The sequence below is a fragment of the Schistocerca serialis genome, chromosome 8 (genome assembly GCF_023864345.2).
Source record: "Schistocerca serialis cubense isolate TAMUIC-IGC-003099 chromosome 8, iqSchSeri2.2, whole genome shotgun sequence".
Taxonomy (NCBI): Eukaryota; Metazoa; Arthropoda; class Insecta; order Orthoptera; family Acrididae; genus Schistocerca; species Schistocerca serialis.
Window position 1 is genome coordinate 557,552,110 of NC_064645.1, and position 19,334 is coordinate 557,571,443.

At 45.1% G+C, this 19,334-nt stretch overlaps 1 protein-coding gene and 1 pseudogene across 1 annotated transcript in view; both read right to left on the reverse strand.

The window, feature by feature from the left end:
* The window catches only part of LOC126416663 (ATP-binding cassette subfamily G member 4-like), a 340,566-nt gene that overhangs the window by 69,340 nt on the left and 251,892 nt on the right, over positions 1-19,334 (reverse strand). The window contains exon 3 of the mRNA XM_050084463.1: positions 9,117-9,306. Coding sequence (XP_049940420.1) covers positions 9,117-9,306 — 190 coding nt within the window. The remainder of the gene's footprint in view (positions 1-9,116; positions 9,307-19,334) is intronic.
* Positions 1,764-1,881, reverse strand: LOC126417244 (5S ribosomal RNA; annotated as a pseudogene).

The window sequence follows — 19,334 nt, forward strand, 5'->3', positions numbered from 1 at the left end:
GACAGTTACCCTTCATGGTGTGCTTTAATGACCTTGGTAACAATATCAATTGATTCCGTTGTCTATAATGAAGTAACATCAGAAAAGAGCTGGAAAAATATTCAGTAAGCTCTTGGTAAGATTTCAAAGTGGCGAAAGAATTAGCAGTTCGCTCCAAATGTTCAATTCTACAAAATTGTGGACTTCACAAGATGAAAACCATAATACCTTCTGACTACACTATCAACGAGTCACAGTTGGAATAGATCAATTGATACAAATACCTGGATGTAACACCTTTTAGGGGAATGAAATGGAACTGTCACACAGGCTCAGTCGTAGGTAAAGCAGGCTTCGATTTGTTGGTAGAAAAGTACGGAAATGCAATCGGTCTACGAAGAAGAATACTGCTTGCAAATAACTCGTCCGAAACCTCCTATAATAGTGCTCAATTGTGTAGAACCATTACAGAATACATCTGCATCTACATGGATACTCTGCAAATCACATTTAAGTGCCAGGCAGAGTGTTCATCGAACCACGTTCACAATTCTCTATTATTCTAATCTCGTACAGCGCGCAGAAAGAATGAATAAGCCACATCTGGTCTACACTTACATTATTAATTTGTAATGAGTGGAGATTGTCTCTCAGGAAGGCGTCAAGTGAATTTTTATCTGCTTTTTCGAATAGGTATATTTTTCGCTTAATTTTCGAGGATTTGGCGATTACAATATTCAATCTCGCTACGACAGCCCTGTGTTCATTAATTCATGAATCGGTTTTGATGCTCGTTATTAACTCAGGATTATTTGTTGCTAAAAGATCAAGTGTTTTTTCACAACCGTTTACTATTCGCGTGGGCTCATGAACTAACTGCTCGAAATAATTTTCAGAGAATGCGTTTGGCATAATTTCGAATGGTATTTTATGCGTACCTCCGGAATTAAACGTGTATTTTCGCCAACATATCGAGGTTAAATTAAAGTCTCCAGCAGCTATTATCCTATTAGTCGGGTACGTGTTTGAAATCAAACTTTAGTTTTCTTTGAACCTTTCAGCAACTGTATCATCTGAATTGGGAGGTCGGTAAAAGGATCCAATTATTATTTAATTTCGGTTGCCAACAATGACCTCTGCCCATACTAACTCACAGGAAGTATCTACTTCAATTTGGCGACAAGTTAAACTACTTCTGACAGCAACAAAGACGCCACCGCCAACCGTGTTTAGCCTATCCTTTCGGAACACCGTTAGGTTCTTCGCAAAAATTTCGGCTGAACTTATATCCGGCTTTAGCCAGCTTTCAGTGCCTATAACGATTTGAGCATCAGTGCTTTCTATTAGCCCTTGGAGCTCTGGTACTTCCCCAACACAGCTACAATTTACAACTGTTATACCAATGGTTCCTGTGTCTACGTTTCTCCTGTGTTCAGCCTGCACCCTTTGTGACTACAGTCATTCTTGCGTTTTCCCGAGACCCCCCTTAAAAAACCGTCCAGTCCACGCCACACAGCCCCTGCTACCCGTGTAACCGACAGAGAAGGTTGAAAGAAGAAGGGCATCACGAATGATCACAAGTTGGTTTGATCTGTGGGAGAGTGTCACAGAGATGCTGAATAAACAGCACTCCGTCTTCAGGCCACGAGTGGCCTACCGAGACCATCCGACCGCCGTGTCATCCTCAGTGGAGGATGCGGATAGGAGGGGCGTGGGATCAGCACACCGCTCCCGGTCGAGTAGCTCCTCAATTGGCATCACAAGGCCGAGTGCACCCCGAAAAATGGCAACAGCGCATGGCGACCTGGATGGTCACCCATCCAAGTGCCAACCACGCCCGACAGCGCTTAACTTCGGTGATCTCACGGGAACCGGTGTATCCACTGCGGCAAGGCCGTTGCTCCTGAATAAACAGACTGTTTTTAAACTACCTCTTGATGTTGCAGAGGAGGCTAGGAGGGAGGCATGTCGTGTGTCAAGTGGGCCTGATATTATTATTTTACCTGCGGACAAGGGCAATGGCACCGTTGTTTTGGACAGGCAGGACTGTGTTCAGAAGAGGCAGCGTCTACTGTCTGATTCAGCGTATCGCAAGATCGGTGCTGATCTCACAAAAAGTGTTGAGAGAAATTCTATCAGCCTCCAGAAGAAAAGTTTCTTATCGCAGGAGACCATCAAGAGCCTTAATTCTTGATGTGCTGTTCCCCCTACGTTATATGGCCTCTCTAAGGTCCACTAGGAAGGAGTTCCTCTTCGTCCGATTTTCAGTTACTGGTGCTCCTACATATCGTGTGGCAAAACATCTTGCTACTCTGCTGAGCCCTTCAGTAGGTCGGTGTGAACAACACATTAATAACCCGGCGGATTTCTATGTTGATTAGAGCGAGTGTGTTTGAATGACTCTGATATTCTAATAGGTCTGATATTCTAGTACGTCAGGATCAGTAATGGGACTGAACAGCGTCAGATCCTGACAGTGAAGGACATATAGATGCCACGTACTCGTGTGAGACAGCGTAATCGGCATCTCATAGAGTCTGAAAGGGGCCTTATTGTTGGTTCCCATTTGTCCGGCTGGTCGAATCGTGCAAATCCAGACTTGGAGGGGCATTCGGAGGCGACAGTGGTTCGATGTTGTACCGCATGGGAACCTGAGGGCAGGCATACTCGTCTTCGAGGTTTCAGTCGACCACGCAGAACCACCAGGAGGGAGGATCGCCGTGCTGTGCACCAAGGACTTCTCATCTGCGCCTGCCATCCGAGAACAGGTAATGGACACCATGCAGCATTCTTTTTCATCCCGCTCCATTGGTCAGAGTCCAGATGGAGCCGGGCTAGGGAATTACCATCCAATGTGCACATCACTGTTAACACCATAACACAAATGTCTGCGTCTAGAGTGCTGCTGCGATCAGAAAACATGGAGTTCTGATGAATGGCATGGTACCGTGTTCAGTGACGGAACGTGGCTCGGAGCTACCCCGGATGACCATCGTCGGCAAGCATAGTGTCGACCTGACGAGAGGTCCTATTCATTCAATATGTTGGAGAGGCACGGCGGTGTTACTCCTGGTATCATGGTGTGGGGACTAATGGAGTAAGATACGGGATCACTGCTGGTGCTGATAGAGAGAAGTATGGTGGCACAACGGTACGTCACAGACATCGTGCGTCCTTATGTGTTACCTCTCGTGCAACTGTAACGTAGTACCACTTTTCAATAGGACAACACTCGCCCACACTCGGCACGTATCTATGTGTGATGCCGAGTTACTCCTGCGTCCAGCAAGAGCTTCAGATACGGGATCACTGCTGGTGCTGATAGAGAGAACTATGGTGGCACAACGGTACGTCACAGACATCGTGCGTCCTTATGTGTTACCTCTCGTGCAACTGTAACGTAGTACCACTTTTCAATAGGACAACACTCGCCCACACTCGGCACGTATCTCTGTGTGATGCCGAGTTACTCCTGCGTCCAGCAAGAGCTTCAGACCTGTCCCCGATAAAAGTTGTGTGAGTCTGGTTCGGACGATCTCTTAGTGCCAGTGTCAGTACCCTGGATATCAAGTATCACTTACAACAGGGTCCACCCCTGGTAGCTAAGTGGTCAGCGCGACGGAATATCATGCCTAACGGCCCGGGTTCGATTCCCGGCTGGGTCGGAGATTTTCTTCGCTCAGGGACTGGGTGTTGTGTTGTCCTTATCATCATCATTTCATCCCCATCTACACTCAAGTCAACTCGAAAGACTTGCACGAGGCGAACGGGAGGCCCTGGCCACACGGCAGTTCCATTTACTTAAAACAGTTGTGGGCCAGCTTGCTTCATAAGAGGAAGCAACAGCTTTTTGAGACCATTCCCAACTGAACCAATGCATGCGTTCAGGCCAGAGCGCGTGCAACGTTATACTAATTTATTGGTAATTTCAATTCCATTTTTTAATCACTACAACAACATCACGTAACCTCTCAACCCTTCACGTTTCATCTCGTTTCATCCTCCCCTTCTGGGTACCTCACTTTTTTTTTATCAAGTTATGTGCTTATCATCCTTTCATTCAGCTGAACTCCCAAATCCAAATAAACCAAATTTTCAGTTTTTTTCTAATTTTGTGATCAATGAGGGCTAGATTTCCCTGCGATATCAAACTGGAGTCATGTTCGGTGGTCAGCTACAACCTAACCAAATTCCAGCTATATCTGTTTATTAACTTCAGAGAAACTTATAATTTGGCTAAAACAAAAATTGCGGAGTAAGTCCCGGGGTGCGGGTCTCTGTGCCAATTGAGATAAACTTGGATAAAAACTGATGACTGGGTAATAAAAACATTAGCGACATTCTTGTATTCTAGCCAAGCTACCCAGCACAATATTGAACTGAAATATTTCGCAAATTGGAACATAATGTTTAAAAGTACTGAAACTTCCTGGCAGATTAAAACTGTGTGCCGGACCGAGACTCGAAGTCGGGACCTTTGCCTTTCGCGGGCAAGTACTCTACCAACTGAGCTACCCAAGCACGACTCACGCCCCGCCCTCACAGCTTTATTTCTGCCAGTACCTCGTCTCCTACCTTCCAGACTTTGCAGAAGCGAAGCTCTCCTGGGAACCTTGCAGAACTAGCACTCCTGAAACAAAGGATATTGCGGAGACAAATGGCTCTGAGCACTATGGGACTCAACTGCTGTGATCATCAGTCCCCTAGAACTTAGAACTACTTAAACCTAACTAACCTAAGGACATCACACACATCCATGCCCGAGGCAGGATTCGAACCTGCGACCGCAGCAGTCGCACGGTTCCGGACTGCGCGCCTAGAACCGCGAGACCACCGCGGCCGGCTGCGGAGACATGGCTTAGCCACAGCCTTGGGGATGTTTCCAGAATGAAATGCTTCTTACACAATAATACTTTCTTATCCTCGAAAGGGTGATTAATACTGTAACCTCGGAGAGTTCAATTACTGAAGCTGAGCTATCTAGGTACCTAGTAAATAGCGTGCTTTGTTATGAAGAATCAGATGTGGTTCTTCCTTGAAGTCCCAGGCTCTTCTTATTCTTCTTCTTCTTCGGATATTTCTTCTCAGAGTACTAAGTCCATATCTATATCTGAGCTACTGTCATGATGTGATAAGTCTGAATACGACTCTGAAGAATAATCAACTGGCTGTTTGATTTGTTTTCATCCTTTTTTTGGCACAGATGTAATGAAGTCTAGCTTACGTCATTGTGTTTTTATATCACGCTTCTTACCTTCTTTGACACGTCTTTCCTTCTCAGTAGTAAGCTTTTCTTTTCCCATATATTCTTCTTCCACTCGTTATTTTTTTAAGTGTCGACGTTATAAGCACAGATTTCAATGCTCAGTCAGAAAGTTTTTCCTAAATATTTATTTTAGACAGCAGAGTTAAATCTTCAGGTGAGATAATCTTACGCAATGTGTGCTGAATGTCATATTTTGTGGGGTTTATCACTGAAGAATTGTCGTCACATCGTTGGAGCTGCGGGGATTTACCCCAAAACACCTGCGGGGATTTACTCTACTTCGGCGTTTTCTGACAAATGCGTCATTGTTGATTTTGGGGACCACTGGAACAATTATTTCCACTCGAAAGTGAAGCTTAAAAGCAGTACCGTCAAAGAGTAATTCGTTGATTCTTCCTTTCGAACCCTGCGTTGTACAGAGAGGTGACGATTTGCACATATACAGATGGTGCTAGTATCGCGTACATAGGGTATAAAAGGGCAGTGCATTGGTGGAGCTGTCCTATGCACTCACGTGATTCATGTGAAAAGCTGTCCGACGTGATGGGAATTAACAGACTTTGAACGTGGAACGGTAGATGGAGCTAAACGATGGGACATTCCATTTCGGAAATCGTTAGGGAATTCAATATTGCGACATTCGCAGTGTTAAGAGCGTGCTAAGAATACCAAATTTCAGGCGTTACCTCTCGCTACGGACAACACGGTGGCTGACTGTCGTCACTTAACGACCGAAAGCAGCGGCGTAAACGTAAAATTTTCACTGCTAACAGCTAAGCAAAACTGCGTGAAATAACCCCATAGCCGTGCGGTTTAAGGCGCAATGTCACGGACTGCACGGCCGCTCTCTCCGGAGGTTCGACTCCTCCCTCGGACATGGGTGTGGTTCAAAAATGGCTCTGAGCACTATGGGACTTAACATCTGTGGTCATCAGTCCCCTAGAACTTAGAACTACTTAAACCTAACTAACCTAAGGACATCACACACAGCCATGCCCGAGACAGGATTCGAACCTGCGACCGTAGCAGTCGCGCGGTTCCGGACTGAGCGCCTTAACCGCGAGACCACCGCGGCCGGCGGACATGGGTGTGTGTGTGTTGTTCTTACAAGGGAACCTCCCCATCGCACCCCCCTCAGATTTAGTTATAAGTTGGCACAGTGGATAGGTCTTGTAAAACTGAACACAGATCAATCGAGAAAACAGGAAGAAGTTGTGTGGAACTATGAAAAAATAAGCAATACAAACTGAGTAGTCCATGGGTAACATAGGCAACAAAAAGGAATCAGCGAAATTCGGGAGTGCCGTGGTCCTATGGTTAGCGTGAGCCACTGCGGAGCGAGAGGTCCTTGGTTCAAGCCTTCCCTTAGCTGAAAATTTTAATTTTTTTTTCAGTTTATGTGATAACGCTTATGTTTTCCTCACGTTTTTGGGAGTGATTATCACATCCACAAGAAAACCTAAATCGGGCAAGGTAGAAGAATCTTTTTACCCATTCGCCAAGTGCACAAGTTAGGTGGGTTGACAACATATTCCTGTCATGTGACGCACATGCCGTCACCAGTGTTGTATAGAATATATCAGACGTGTTTTCCTGTGGAGGAATTGGTTGACCTTGCGATCAAATGTTTTCGGTTCCCATTGGAGAGGCACGTCCTTTCGTCTACTAATCGCACAGTTTTGCGGTGCGGTCGCAAAACACAGTGACACACAGACGTCAATGAACGAAGGGACAGATCATAACTTTGCAAAAATAAAGAAAATAAACCTTTCACCCGAGGGAAGACTTGAACCAAGGACCTCTCATTCCGCAGCTGCTCACGCTAACCACGGGACCACGGCGCTCCTGTGCTCATATTCTCCTTGATGTTGCCTATCTTGCACATAGACTACTCAGTTTGTATATTTTGCTTATTTTTTCATAGTTCCACACAACTTCTTCCTGTTTTCTCGATTGATCTGTGTTTAGTTTTTCAAGGCCTATCCACTGCGCCAACTTATAACTAAATCTGAGGGGGGTGCGATGGGGAGGTTCCCTTGTTAGCATGACTTAGGTGAAGTTAGTTTAAGTAGTGTGTAAGTCTAGGGACCGATGACATCAGCAGTTTGGACGCTTAGGTATTCATACACATTTTTGAATAACCTCATAAATAAATTTGGGACGAACGACGAACATATCCGTAAGGACAGTGTGGCGAAATTTGGCGTTAATGGGCTATGGCAGCAGGCGCCGACTCCGGTACCTTTGCTACAGCACGACGTCGCCTGCAGAACCTCTCCTGGGCTCGTGACCTTAACCGTTGCACAATACACGATTGGAAAGCCATGGCATGCCGGATGAATCGTGGTTTCGGTTGGTAAGAGCTGGTGGTATGGTTCGAGTGTGGCGCAGACGCCGCGAAGCCACGGATCCAAGTTGTCAACAAGGCACAGTGAAAGCCGTTGGTGGTTCAAAAAATGGTTCAAATGGCTCTGAGCACTATGGGACTTAACTTCTGAGGTCATCAGTCCCCTAGAACTTAGAACTACTTAAACCTAACCAACCTAAGGACATCACACACACACATCCATGCCCGAGGCAGGATTCGAACCTGCGACCGCAGCGGTCGTGCGGTTCCAGACTGTAGCGCCTAGAACCGCACGGCCACCCCGGCCGGCAAAGCCGTTGGTGGCTACCTAGTGATGTGGGCTGTGTTTATATGGGATGTACTGAGTCCTCTGGATGGTCAGCTACTCGGAGACCAATTGCAGCCATTCACGTATGTCATGTTGCCGAAGAACGCTGGGATTTTTATGGATGACAATGCGCCATGCCACCGGGCCGCAAATGTTCGCGATTGGTTGCACATTTCGAGCGAATGATTTGGCGACTCAGATCGCCCGACGTGAATCCCATCGAACATTTATGGGACATAATCGAGGGGTCAGTTCGTGCACACAACCCTGCACCGGCAACAGTTTCGCAATTATAGGCGGCTATAGAGGCAGCATGGCTCAATATTTATGCAAGGGACTTCCAACCACTTGTTGAGTCTATGCCAAATTGAGTTGCCGCAACTACGCCGGCGAAAGGAGGTCCAACACGGTATTAGGAGGTATTCGCACGACTTTTTTCATATCAGTGTGCGTTGTGTTCGAGTAAAACACCGGAAAAATGACATATAAGTGAAAAAAGCAGACTTTTCTTGTTTTCTTATCTCTGGGGGTAAGACAACCCTGATGCCCGCCCGCTTAGCCGTGCGGACTAAGGCACGGCTTTCCGGATTGGGAAGGAGCGCCTCGTCCCAGGCACTAATCCACTTGTATCGAGGTCCGGTGAGCCGGCCAATCTGTGGATGGTTTTTAGGCGCTTTTCCATCTGCCTTGGCGAACGCGGGCTGGTTTCCCTTATTTCGCCTCAGCTACACTATGTCGGCGATTGCTGCGCAAACAAGTTCTCCACTTATGCCTACACCACCATTACTCTACCAAGCAAACATAGGGGTTACACTCGTCTGATGTGAGACGTTCCCTGGAGGGGGAGTGGGGGGGGGGGGGGGGCGTCCCCGGGGTCGAACCGCACAGTAAGTCTGAAGGAGTGGTTCGGTGTGGGGCGGCGGAGGGGTGAAGTGGACTGCGGTAGTCGTCGTGGGACTGCGGCGGGGACGGAGCCTCTCCGCCGTTTCTAGGCCCCCGGTTAACATAGAATACAATACAATGCAAGACAAACCTGGCATCAGTGGTCAACCCCTGAATCGAAGGCAGTCAGTTAAGAAGCTCGGTGCGGGATTAACCCCCATCTACCCTAGAGTTGTTATTAATTTTAACAGTGGTGTTTCCAGTGTGAGACAGCAGCACGTGACTCTGGAGGACTGGAATGCTGAGGTACTTACGGCGGCGAGCTGCTCGTCGTGTGACATCTCGCGGCCCACTTTGAGCGAGGCGGCCATCTCCATGTTCTCCTGGACGGTCATGTGCGGCTGCAGCAGGTCCTCCTGCATGATGTACGTGCTCAGCTTGTGGAACAGCTTCAACTGCCTAGGCTGACCGTTCGTGTTGATCGTGCCCGTCACGCCCGCCGTCCTGAAAAGAGACCCATTCTGCTGACACCGAGCCTCGTCACGTTACACACTAAAATGTTATAAGGAAGTGTCTACATACTCCAAAATCTATGTAGTTTTCTGCCGTCCTACCGGGTGGTTATAATTAAACTTCCCTTTTTAACACGTTACAACACGGAAACTAATTACCGTACGGGTACCAGACTTGGTAGAATTAATGTCTAGAGTGTGGGGTACATGATTTCCACGCATCATACCCATTGTCCAATTATAACTACGGCCACAAGATGCTGTGATCAGTCATCGTGATTCATAGTCTCACACACGTGAGCAGTCGCAGTGCACTTGACGTGTCGACATGAACTTGGGCAAAAGGAGGAGTGCGGTACTGGTGAAGCTCTTTTATCAAAACAACAGTAATACTGCAGCTGCACTTCGAAAATATCGCCGACTGAAAGTACACTACTGGCCATTAAAATTGCTACACCAAGAAAAAATGCAAATGATAAACGGGTATTCAATGGACAAATATATTATACTATAACTGACATGTGATTACATTTTCACGCAATTTGGGTGCATAGATCCTGAGAAATCAGTACCCAGAACAACCACCTCTAGCGGTAATAACGGCCTTGATTCGCCTGGGCATTGAGTCAAACAGAGCTTGGATGGCGTGTACAGCTGCCCATGCAGCTTCAACACGATACCACAGTTCACCAAGAATAGTGACTGGCGTATTGTGACGAGGCAATTGCTCGGCCACCATTGACCAAACGTTTTCAGTTGGTGAGAGATTTGGAGAATGTGCTGGCCAGGGCAGCAATCGAACATTTCCTGTATCCTGAAAGGCCCGTACGGGACCTGCAACATGCGGTCGTGCATTATCCTGCTGAAATGTAGGGTTTCGCAGGGATCTAATGAAGGGTAGAACCACGACATCTGAAATGTAACGTCCACTGCTCAAAGTGCCGTCAATGCGAACAAGAGGTGACTGAGACGAGTAACCAATGGCACCCCATACCACCAACCAGGTGATACGCCAGTATGGCAATGACAAATACACGCTTCCAATGTGCGTTCACCGCGATGTCGCCAAACACGGATGCGACCATCATGATGCTGTAAACAGAACCTGGATTCATCCGAAAGGATGACGTTTTGCCATTCGTTCACCCAGGTTCGTCGTTGAGTACACCATCGCAGGCGCTCGTGTCTGCGATGCAGCGTCAAGGGTAACCGCTGGCATGGTCTCCGAGCTGATAGTCCATGCTGCTGCAAACGTCGTCGAACTGTTCGTGCAGAGCCGGCCGAAGTGGCCGTGCGGTTAAAGGCGCTGCAGTCTGGAACCGCGAGACCGCTACGGTCGCAGGTTCGAATCCTGCCTCGGGCATGGATGTGTGTGATGTCCTTAGGTTAGTTAGGTTTAACTAGTTCTAAGTTCTAGGGGACTAATGACCTGAGAAGTTGAGTCCCATAGTGCTCAGAGCCATTTTTTTGTTCGTGCAGATGGTTATTGTCTTGCAAACGTCCCCATCTGTTGATTCAGGGATCGAGACGTGGCTGCACAATCTGTTACAGCCATGCGGATAAGATGCTTGTCAACTCGACTGCTAGTGATACGAGGCCGTTGGGATCCAGCACGGCGTTCCGTATTACCCTCCTGAACCCACCGATTCCATATTCTGCTAACAGTCATTGGATCTCGACCAACGCGAGCTGCAATGTCGCGATAAACCGCAATCGAGATAGGCTACAATCCGACCTTTATCAAAGTCGGAAACGTGATGGTACCCATTTTTCCTCCTTACACGAGGCATCACAACAACGTTTTACCAGACAACGCCGGTGAACTACTGTTTGTGTATGGGAAATCGGTTGGAAACTTTCCTCATGTCAGCACGTTGTAGGTGTCGCCACCGGCGCCAACCTTGTGTGCATGCTCTGAGAAGCTAATCATTTGCATATCACAGCATCTTCTTCCTGTCGGTTAAATTTCGCGTCTGTAGCACGTCATCTTCGTGGTGTAGCAATTTTAATGGCCAGTGGTGTATTACGGAAAGGTACTCTTTCTTCACCTGTTGTGCGGATTGTGATGAAGAAGTTCGAATGAACTGGAGAGCTGGGCTCGCTCCGGGAAGAGGCCGACGACCGGTTGCACCACAGGTGATTGATGAAATCGCTGTTGCTATGGCAGACATCAAACTACCGATCGTCCGGCAGTGTGCGTGCTTTGTCACGAGAGTTGAACATCCCGCGGTCCACTGTACGGAAGGTGCTTTGAACCATTCTCGAACGGTATCCGTACAAGATCCATATCATACAGCAGCTTGCACCACAGGACGCCCAACGACGTGTTTGACTTTGCTCTCCACTTTCTCGCAAGGATTGAAGCTGACGAGGGCTGGCGCTGAACCATCCTATGGACAGACGAAGCTCATTTTTCTGTGACAGGCGAGGTGAACACACAGAACTGCCGAGTGTGGGGATCTTCACCTCCAGTCACTGTGTATGAAGTTCCTCTGTATGGTGAACGTGTCAGCGCATGGTGTGGCGTCACGGCTACGTCCATCATTGGCCCATTCATTTTTGAACAGGTTGGCACTCAAGAACCAAAGACGTGCAGTGTGACAAGCCAGCATTACTGCGATGTGCATGCCATGCCCACCCTACAGGAGAGAGACGCATTGAACTCAAGTTTTCGTGCAAGATGGGTTTCCACCGCACATCGCTCGTGAAGTTCACCTGCTCCTCCGAAATACATTTGGAAACGATCGAATTATTAACCGATCTCTTTGCAAGTTATTGGTGGCTCCATAACGATGTGGGATGTGTTTACTTGGAACTGCATCGATCACTGACTCGAAATGGTTATGTACTTAGAGACTATTTTCAGCCCTCCAGTCCGGAGCCACGATGCTGCTACGGTCGCAGGTTCGAATCCTGCCTCGGGCATGGGTGTGTGTGATGTCCTTAGGCTAGTTAGGTTTAAGTAGTTCTAAGTTCTAGGGCACTAATGACCACAGCAGTTGAGTCACATAGTGCTCAGAGCCATTTGAACCATTTTTATTTTCAGCCATTTACGGACTTCATGTTCTCAAACAACGACGGAATTTTTGTGGATGACAATGTGCCATGTCGTCGGGCCAAAATTATTTGCGATCGGTGTCGAGGATATTCTGGACAATTCAAGCGAATGATTAGGCCATCCAAATCGCCCGACATGAATCTCATCGAAAATTTGTGGGAGGTAATCGAGAGGCCAGTTCGTGCAAAAAATACCGGCAGCACTTTGGCAATTATGGACGGCTATAGAGGCAACATGGCTCAATATTTCTGCACGGGACTTCCAACGATTTGATGAGTCCACGCCACGTCGAGTTGCCGTGCTACGCCGGGCAAAAGGAGGTCCGACACGATATTAAGAAGTATCCCCTGACTTTTGCCACCTCAGTATATCTATTGCGGCCAGTATCTATGCCGTTCAACTACTCTTCCAAGTTATTTCCCATCCCTGACTGAGTCACTATGTTAATGGAAAAATAGTAAAGTTTGATTTCCTCTACCTGAATTTTAATTTCCTTTCCAAATATCTCTTTAATTTCCCCTACTGCTTGCTCTACTTGCAGGAATAGGCTACAACCCTGCCTCACTCCCTTCTCAGCTATTGTATCCCTTCCATCCCCTTCGACTCTTATAATTACGATCTTGTCACTGAAGTGTACAAATTGTAGAAAATTTTGCCTCTGCTACCTCCAGAATTTCAGTGTAATCCAGTCAATGTTGTCGAACGTTTTGTTTAAATATACAAATGCTATAAACGTACGCTTGCCTTTCTTCAATCTACTTTCTGAGATAGGTCGTGGAGTCAGTTAACCTAAATTTTTTTTCGGAACCCCAACTGATGTTCTCCTGAAGTCGATTTCTATCACTATCCATTCTACTGTAAACAATTCGTCACTATCTTTCAACCACGACTTATTAAACTGATGGTTCTAATCACATCTGCTAGCACCTGCTTTCGTTGGAATACCAATTAATAAATTCTTATTGAAGTATGACGGCATTTCATGTACCTGATATATTTTGGATACAAGCTGGAAGAGATTTTTGAGGCTGACTCTCTTAAAGATCGTAGTAATTGTGCGATAATGTCGTTTGCTCCAGGGGACTTGTTTCGGCTTAGGTCTTTCCCAGAACTGTCAAATTCTTCTCACATTCTCACAGGCGTCCCCCATCGCCTGTATAATTTCGAACCTGACGTGCTGTGCAGTGCTCTGAAAAGTATGGATGAAGACATAGACTGAGCCTGGCGAGTCCGTTCGAAGCCAACAGCTGCGTCTGCAGACGGCGGTGGGGAGAGAAACACGTGGCACTCAATGGGCTCCACGTCCTTGGCGAGAGGTTCTGTGAGGTCGGTGCATGCAGCCATTGCCAAGGGCGCGCTGCGCCGCGTCCCCCCGAGCCTGTTGCCGAAGAGGACACGAGTGGACGAGTGGATCTAATCCGCAGTCACCAGATTAGATTCAGTTTTCGTTCCATAGACCCAAAAAACGAGATGATTCTCGAGGGCGTGGAACATGTCAGAGTATGGTTCAAAAATGGCTCTGAGCACTATGGGACTTAACATCTATGGTCATCAGTCCCCTAGAACTTAGAACTACTTAAACCTAACTAACCTAAGGACATCACACAACACCCAGCCATCACGAGGCAGAGAAAATCCCTGACCCCGCCGGGAATCGAACCCGGGAACCCGTGCGTGGGAAGCGAGAACGCTACCGCACGACCACGAGATGCGGGCTGTCAGAGAATAACATAAAACATTTGAATATAATACTTACTACCCTGATCATTTGTCAGGAGATTGTCAGAATAGGTTAATACAATACAATAAAATGGAACAGCTACTATTTACAGAATTAGTACGCTGTCAGAATGAAACATTGTTATGCACTATTAATAAATTTATCGTACACAAAATACCTAATCTTGATTGTTGTGACAAAGTGCTGTCAAATCTGAAATCTAACAGACATTTAGCTTAAGCCGGCCTAACAGTCTCTGCTAAGATATTCATCTGTAGAGCAGAAGGAGTTGCCTATCAAAAAGTTTTTCAAACTCAGTTTAAACCGTGCTTTATCTGAAACCAAGTTTTTAATGGTTGCTGGCAATTTATTAAAAATGTGTTTTCCTGAATATTGGACTCATTTTTGGAGCAAGGTAAGTGGTTGTAGGTCTTTACGTAAATTGTTCTTATTCCTAGTATTGATACTATGTTCAAATGGCTCTGAGCATTATGGGACTTAACTGCTGTAGTCATCAGTCCTCTAGAACTTAGAACTACTTAAACCTAACTAACCTAAAGACACCACACACGTCCATGCCCGAGGTAGGATTCGAACCTGCGACCGTAGCGGTTGCGCGGTTCCAGACTGTAGCGTCTAGAACCGCTCGGCCACCCCTGATACTATGTATTGAATTATTGGTGGAAATAGAAATATATTACATGCAACAAATTCCATTAAGGATAAATATACTGAGAAGCAGTGGTTAGAATACAAAGTTCCTTGAATAGATTTCTACGATATTTTAGAATTTACAGCACAAATGATTCTCATTACACACTTTTGCACACTAAAAACTTTTGCTCGGTTTGATGAGTTAACCCCGCATGACATAATAGAATGAAAATAAGAAAAGTATTCAAGTTTTTTTTATATTTATATTTCCTACATCTGACATCATTCCCACTGCAAATACAGACTTGTTTAGCTGCTTAAGCAGTTATGTGGTATGTGCTTCCCAACTGAATTTTTTATCGAGTTGTAATCCCAGAAATTTAACACTCTCAACCTCTTCGATCTGCACATGCTGGAAGGAATTGTCTTACGGGTTCTGGACTGCAAATAGTGGGTCGTTTCAAAGTTTAATGACAGTGAATTAGCTTTAAACCATTTATTAATGTCAGTGAAAATCTGATAAGCAGCTATTTCTAAATCTGTATTTGACTTGCTACGTATTGCAATGTTTGTAACATCTGCAAACAAAACAAACTTATCATCTGGCAATGTAACAGACGAGAGGTCATTAATGTACACAAGAAAAAGCAATGGACCCAAGATAGAACCTTGAGGAACACCACATGTAATTAATTCCCACTCAGATGAAGACTGACCAGTTCAGATGGAACGAGTTTCTTCACTCGTAACTTCTGGACGCAGTGAAAATCAAACTTGGAAAAAAGAAAACAAAGTAGATGTAGCACTTTATTTCTGTAGAGTTAAATACACTGCCTGACGAAAAAAGTTAAATATCCAGAAGACGTGGTCGGATGCCTATGTAACTTGTACACATAGTACCATCAGGGGTATCTAAATGACAAGAGTTGCAAGTTTCTGTTACAGGTGGAACGGTCTCCAGAATGCACAAGTGATGTTCGTGTAGGCGCGGTAGGGTACGTAAGGGACGTGAACATGGTCAGATGTTGAGTGATCATTGTGAAGGAGACGGATACGCCGAGTACTCACGTGATACACCGTTATGGGTACCTGATAGTTTGGATGGGGCACCATTATGGGTTTTCATTTCGCTAACTAGTCGAACAGAGCAACATACAGATTTGTGAACCATTCGGATGTGACAGTGGCCCGATGTAAGACTGCATGGAAAGTGAGTGCAGGAATACTAGTTGCAAAGGTTTCGATCGATCTAGTCTGGGCAGTAAAACGGAGAATCTCTGCATTATGTAGCGAGCACATGATAACCCCCCCCCCCCCCCCCCCCCCACACACACACACACATCAATTACCGTCCCTTGCGCAGGCAACCACTAACACCGCAACGCAAACGACTGTGTTTGGAGTGGTCCCGTTACAGGGAAACATGGAAAGCTGATGAGTGGCATCGCATTGTGTTCAGCGATGAGTCACGGTTCAGCGCTCTGCCGGATAACAATCGTCGGTGAGTGTCTTGGTGTGGGAAGGTTTTGATTACGACTTCAGAGCATGGCTGGTAGCGACATGAGGAACTCTGATTGCATACCGGCACGTCGCAGACATCTCGCGGCAGTTTTGTGTTACCGTTTTTCAACTGGTCAATGCTCGCTTACACGTGGGAAGCGTGTCTATGAACTGTCTGCCTGACGATGAGGTATTCCGGTGACCACCGAATTCGGCACACGTCTTCCCGAAAGAACAAGCGTTGTGGCTACTCGGACGTCAACCTCGCCAGTATCCAAAATATCAGCGACCAGTTATAACAGTTGTGGGGGGAGATTGTCGTTTTTGGCATAATTCATATCATTGAGAGATGAAGGCTAGGTTAAAAGCAGACTAAAATATTGCATGAGTCGACCAGGATTCGATCTCGCCACTTTTCGTTGTCCAGGCATGCTTTTCGTCAGTAGACTACTAGGCCCATAAGTTAGTAATTAAATTGATATACACCGCCCAGTCACATTATTCATTCTTCATTACTAGATATGCATTCTATTAGTAAAAGGTTGAGTGGACTTTCAGACCATGATGCTCAAATTTCAACACAAAAAGGCTTTTGTACTCAAACAAATGTCACATATAATTACAAACCATGTAGGAAAGTTAATCCAACAGAAACAGAGGATTTTTTAAAACTCGTCAAGGAACAACAGTGGCAAGATGTTTATAGTGCCAATAACATAGATGACAAATATAATGCTTTGCTTAACACATTTCTCATGCTCTTTGAGAGCTACTTTCCATTAGAACGTCCTAAACGGGGTACTAGCAGTAAAAGTCAGCCTGGGTGGATGACTAGTGGGATAAGGATATCATGTAAAACAGAGCGGAAATTGTATCAAAATGTTAGAAGTAGTCACATTCAAGCTACAATTGCCCATTACAAACAGTGTATTGTAAAGTGCTTGAAAATGTTATGAGGAAGGCGAAGAGTACGTGGTGCGCAAATAGAATAGCTAATTCACAGGATAAAATTAAAACCATATGGTCAGTTGTGAAGGAAGTGTCTGGTCAGCAGAGCGAGGTCGAAGATATAAATTCAGTTCACAGTAAAATATTTCTGTTACTGATAAATCAGATATACGTACAGTAGTTAACAATCATTTTCTGACCATTGTTGGTGCTTGAAAATGTTATGAGGAAGGCAAAGAGTACATGGTGTGCAAATAGAATAGCTAATTCACAGGATAAAATTAAAACCATATGATCACTTGTGAAGGAATTGTCTGGTCAGCAGAGCGAGGTCGAAGATATAAATTCAGTTCACACTAAAATATTTCTGTTACTGATAAATCAGATATATGTACAGTATTTAACAATCATTTTCTGACCATTGCCGGTGAATTAAATAAAAATTGATGTCTGAAATAATCCTCTGTGATACAGGCGAGCATGGGATAGAGTCAGTAATTAAATCACTGAAGACCAAGGATCTGATGGATATGATGGAGTGCCTAGCAGAATATTAAGGTACTGTGCTGCACATGTTAGCCCTGTACTTAGCCATATTTGTAATTTTTCCTCTAGGAATGGTCACTTTCCTTAATGATTAAAGTACTGAGTAGTAAAGCTGCTTTATAAAAAAGGAGAAAGGGTTAATGTAGACAATTTTAAATCTATTTCCGTGCCGTCATTGTTTGCTGAAGCTATTGAAAAGGTTGTGTGTGTAAGGATAATTGATCATTTTGTGTCACATAAATTGCTCTCAAATGTAGTTCGGCTTTAGAAGTCGTCAGCAACTGGAAATGCTATATTCTTGCTATATTCTTTTTTCTCTGTGAGGTACTGAATGGGTTAAACAAAAGGTTTCGAAAGCTTGGCATATTTTTTGATTTAACTAAGGCATTTGATTGTGTTGATCACAAAGTATTGCTCCAGAAGTTGGACCATTACGGAATATGAGGAATAGCTCACAATTGGTTCACCTCTTACTTTAGCAACAGACAGCAAAAGTCATTATTCACAGTGCTGAGAATGGCTGTGATGTCGGGCCTGAGTGAGGTACCATGAAGTGGAGGGTGCCCCAGGGATCAGTGTTGGGGCCACTCCTGTTCTATATTTATATAAATGGTATGCCCTCTAGTATTATGGGGAACTCTAAAATATTTCTGTTTGCTGATGACACTAGCTTGGTGGTAAAGGATGTTGGATGTAACATTGGCTCGGCTTCAAATAGTGCAGTTCATGACATAAGTTCATTGCTTGTAGAAAATAAACTAAAGCAAGATCACAGTAAGTCTCAGTTTTTACAGTTTCTGACACACAATTCAACGAAACCCGACGTTTTAATTTCACAAATTGGACATATGATTAGTGAAACTGAACAGTTCAAATTTCTAGGTTTTCAGATAGGTAGTAAACTGTCGTGGAAAGACAGCGTTCAGGGACTTGTTCAAAGACTTAATGCTGGCATTTTTAATATTCTAGCGTTATCTGAAGTAAGTGATCGTTCGACAAGGAAATTAGTCTACTTCACTGTAATTCGCTTATGAAGTTTGGTATTATCTCTGCAGGGTAAATCTTACCATTCTAAAAGCATATTTTTGGCTCAGAAACGGGCGGTTCGGGCAATAAGTGGTGTAAGCTCGCGAGCCTCTTATCGACCCCTGTTCACTAGCCTGGGTATTTTGACATTGGTCTCTCAGTACAAATATTCTTTACCGTCATTTATTGTTAACAATATCCCAGCTTATTCTCAAGAATAAGCAGCTTTCACTCAGTTAATACTCGGCAGAAATCCAACTTGCATTTGAATTGGACTTCCTTAACTCTTGTGCAGAAAGGAGAGCAGTATTCTGCTGCATCCATTTTCAATTAGCTACCACAAGAATTCAAAAATCTTAGCAATAACCCAGGCGCTTTCAAATCGAAACTGAAGAGTTTTCTCATAGGTCACTCCTTTTATTCTGTTGAGGAGTACTTTGAAAAATCAAGCTGATTCTTATGTTATATTGTTGACAGCGTTTACTTAAACTTATGGCTTGACTTTTTTGGATTCATAAATACTTTATTTTTATCTGTTATTACTTTTATCTTGTAATTTCATATACTG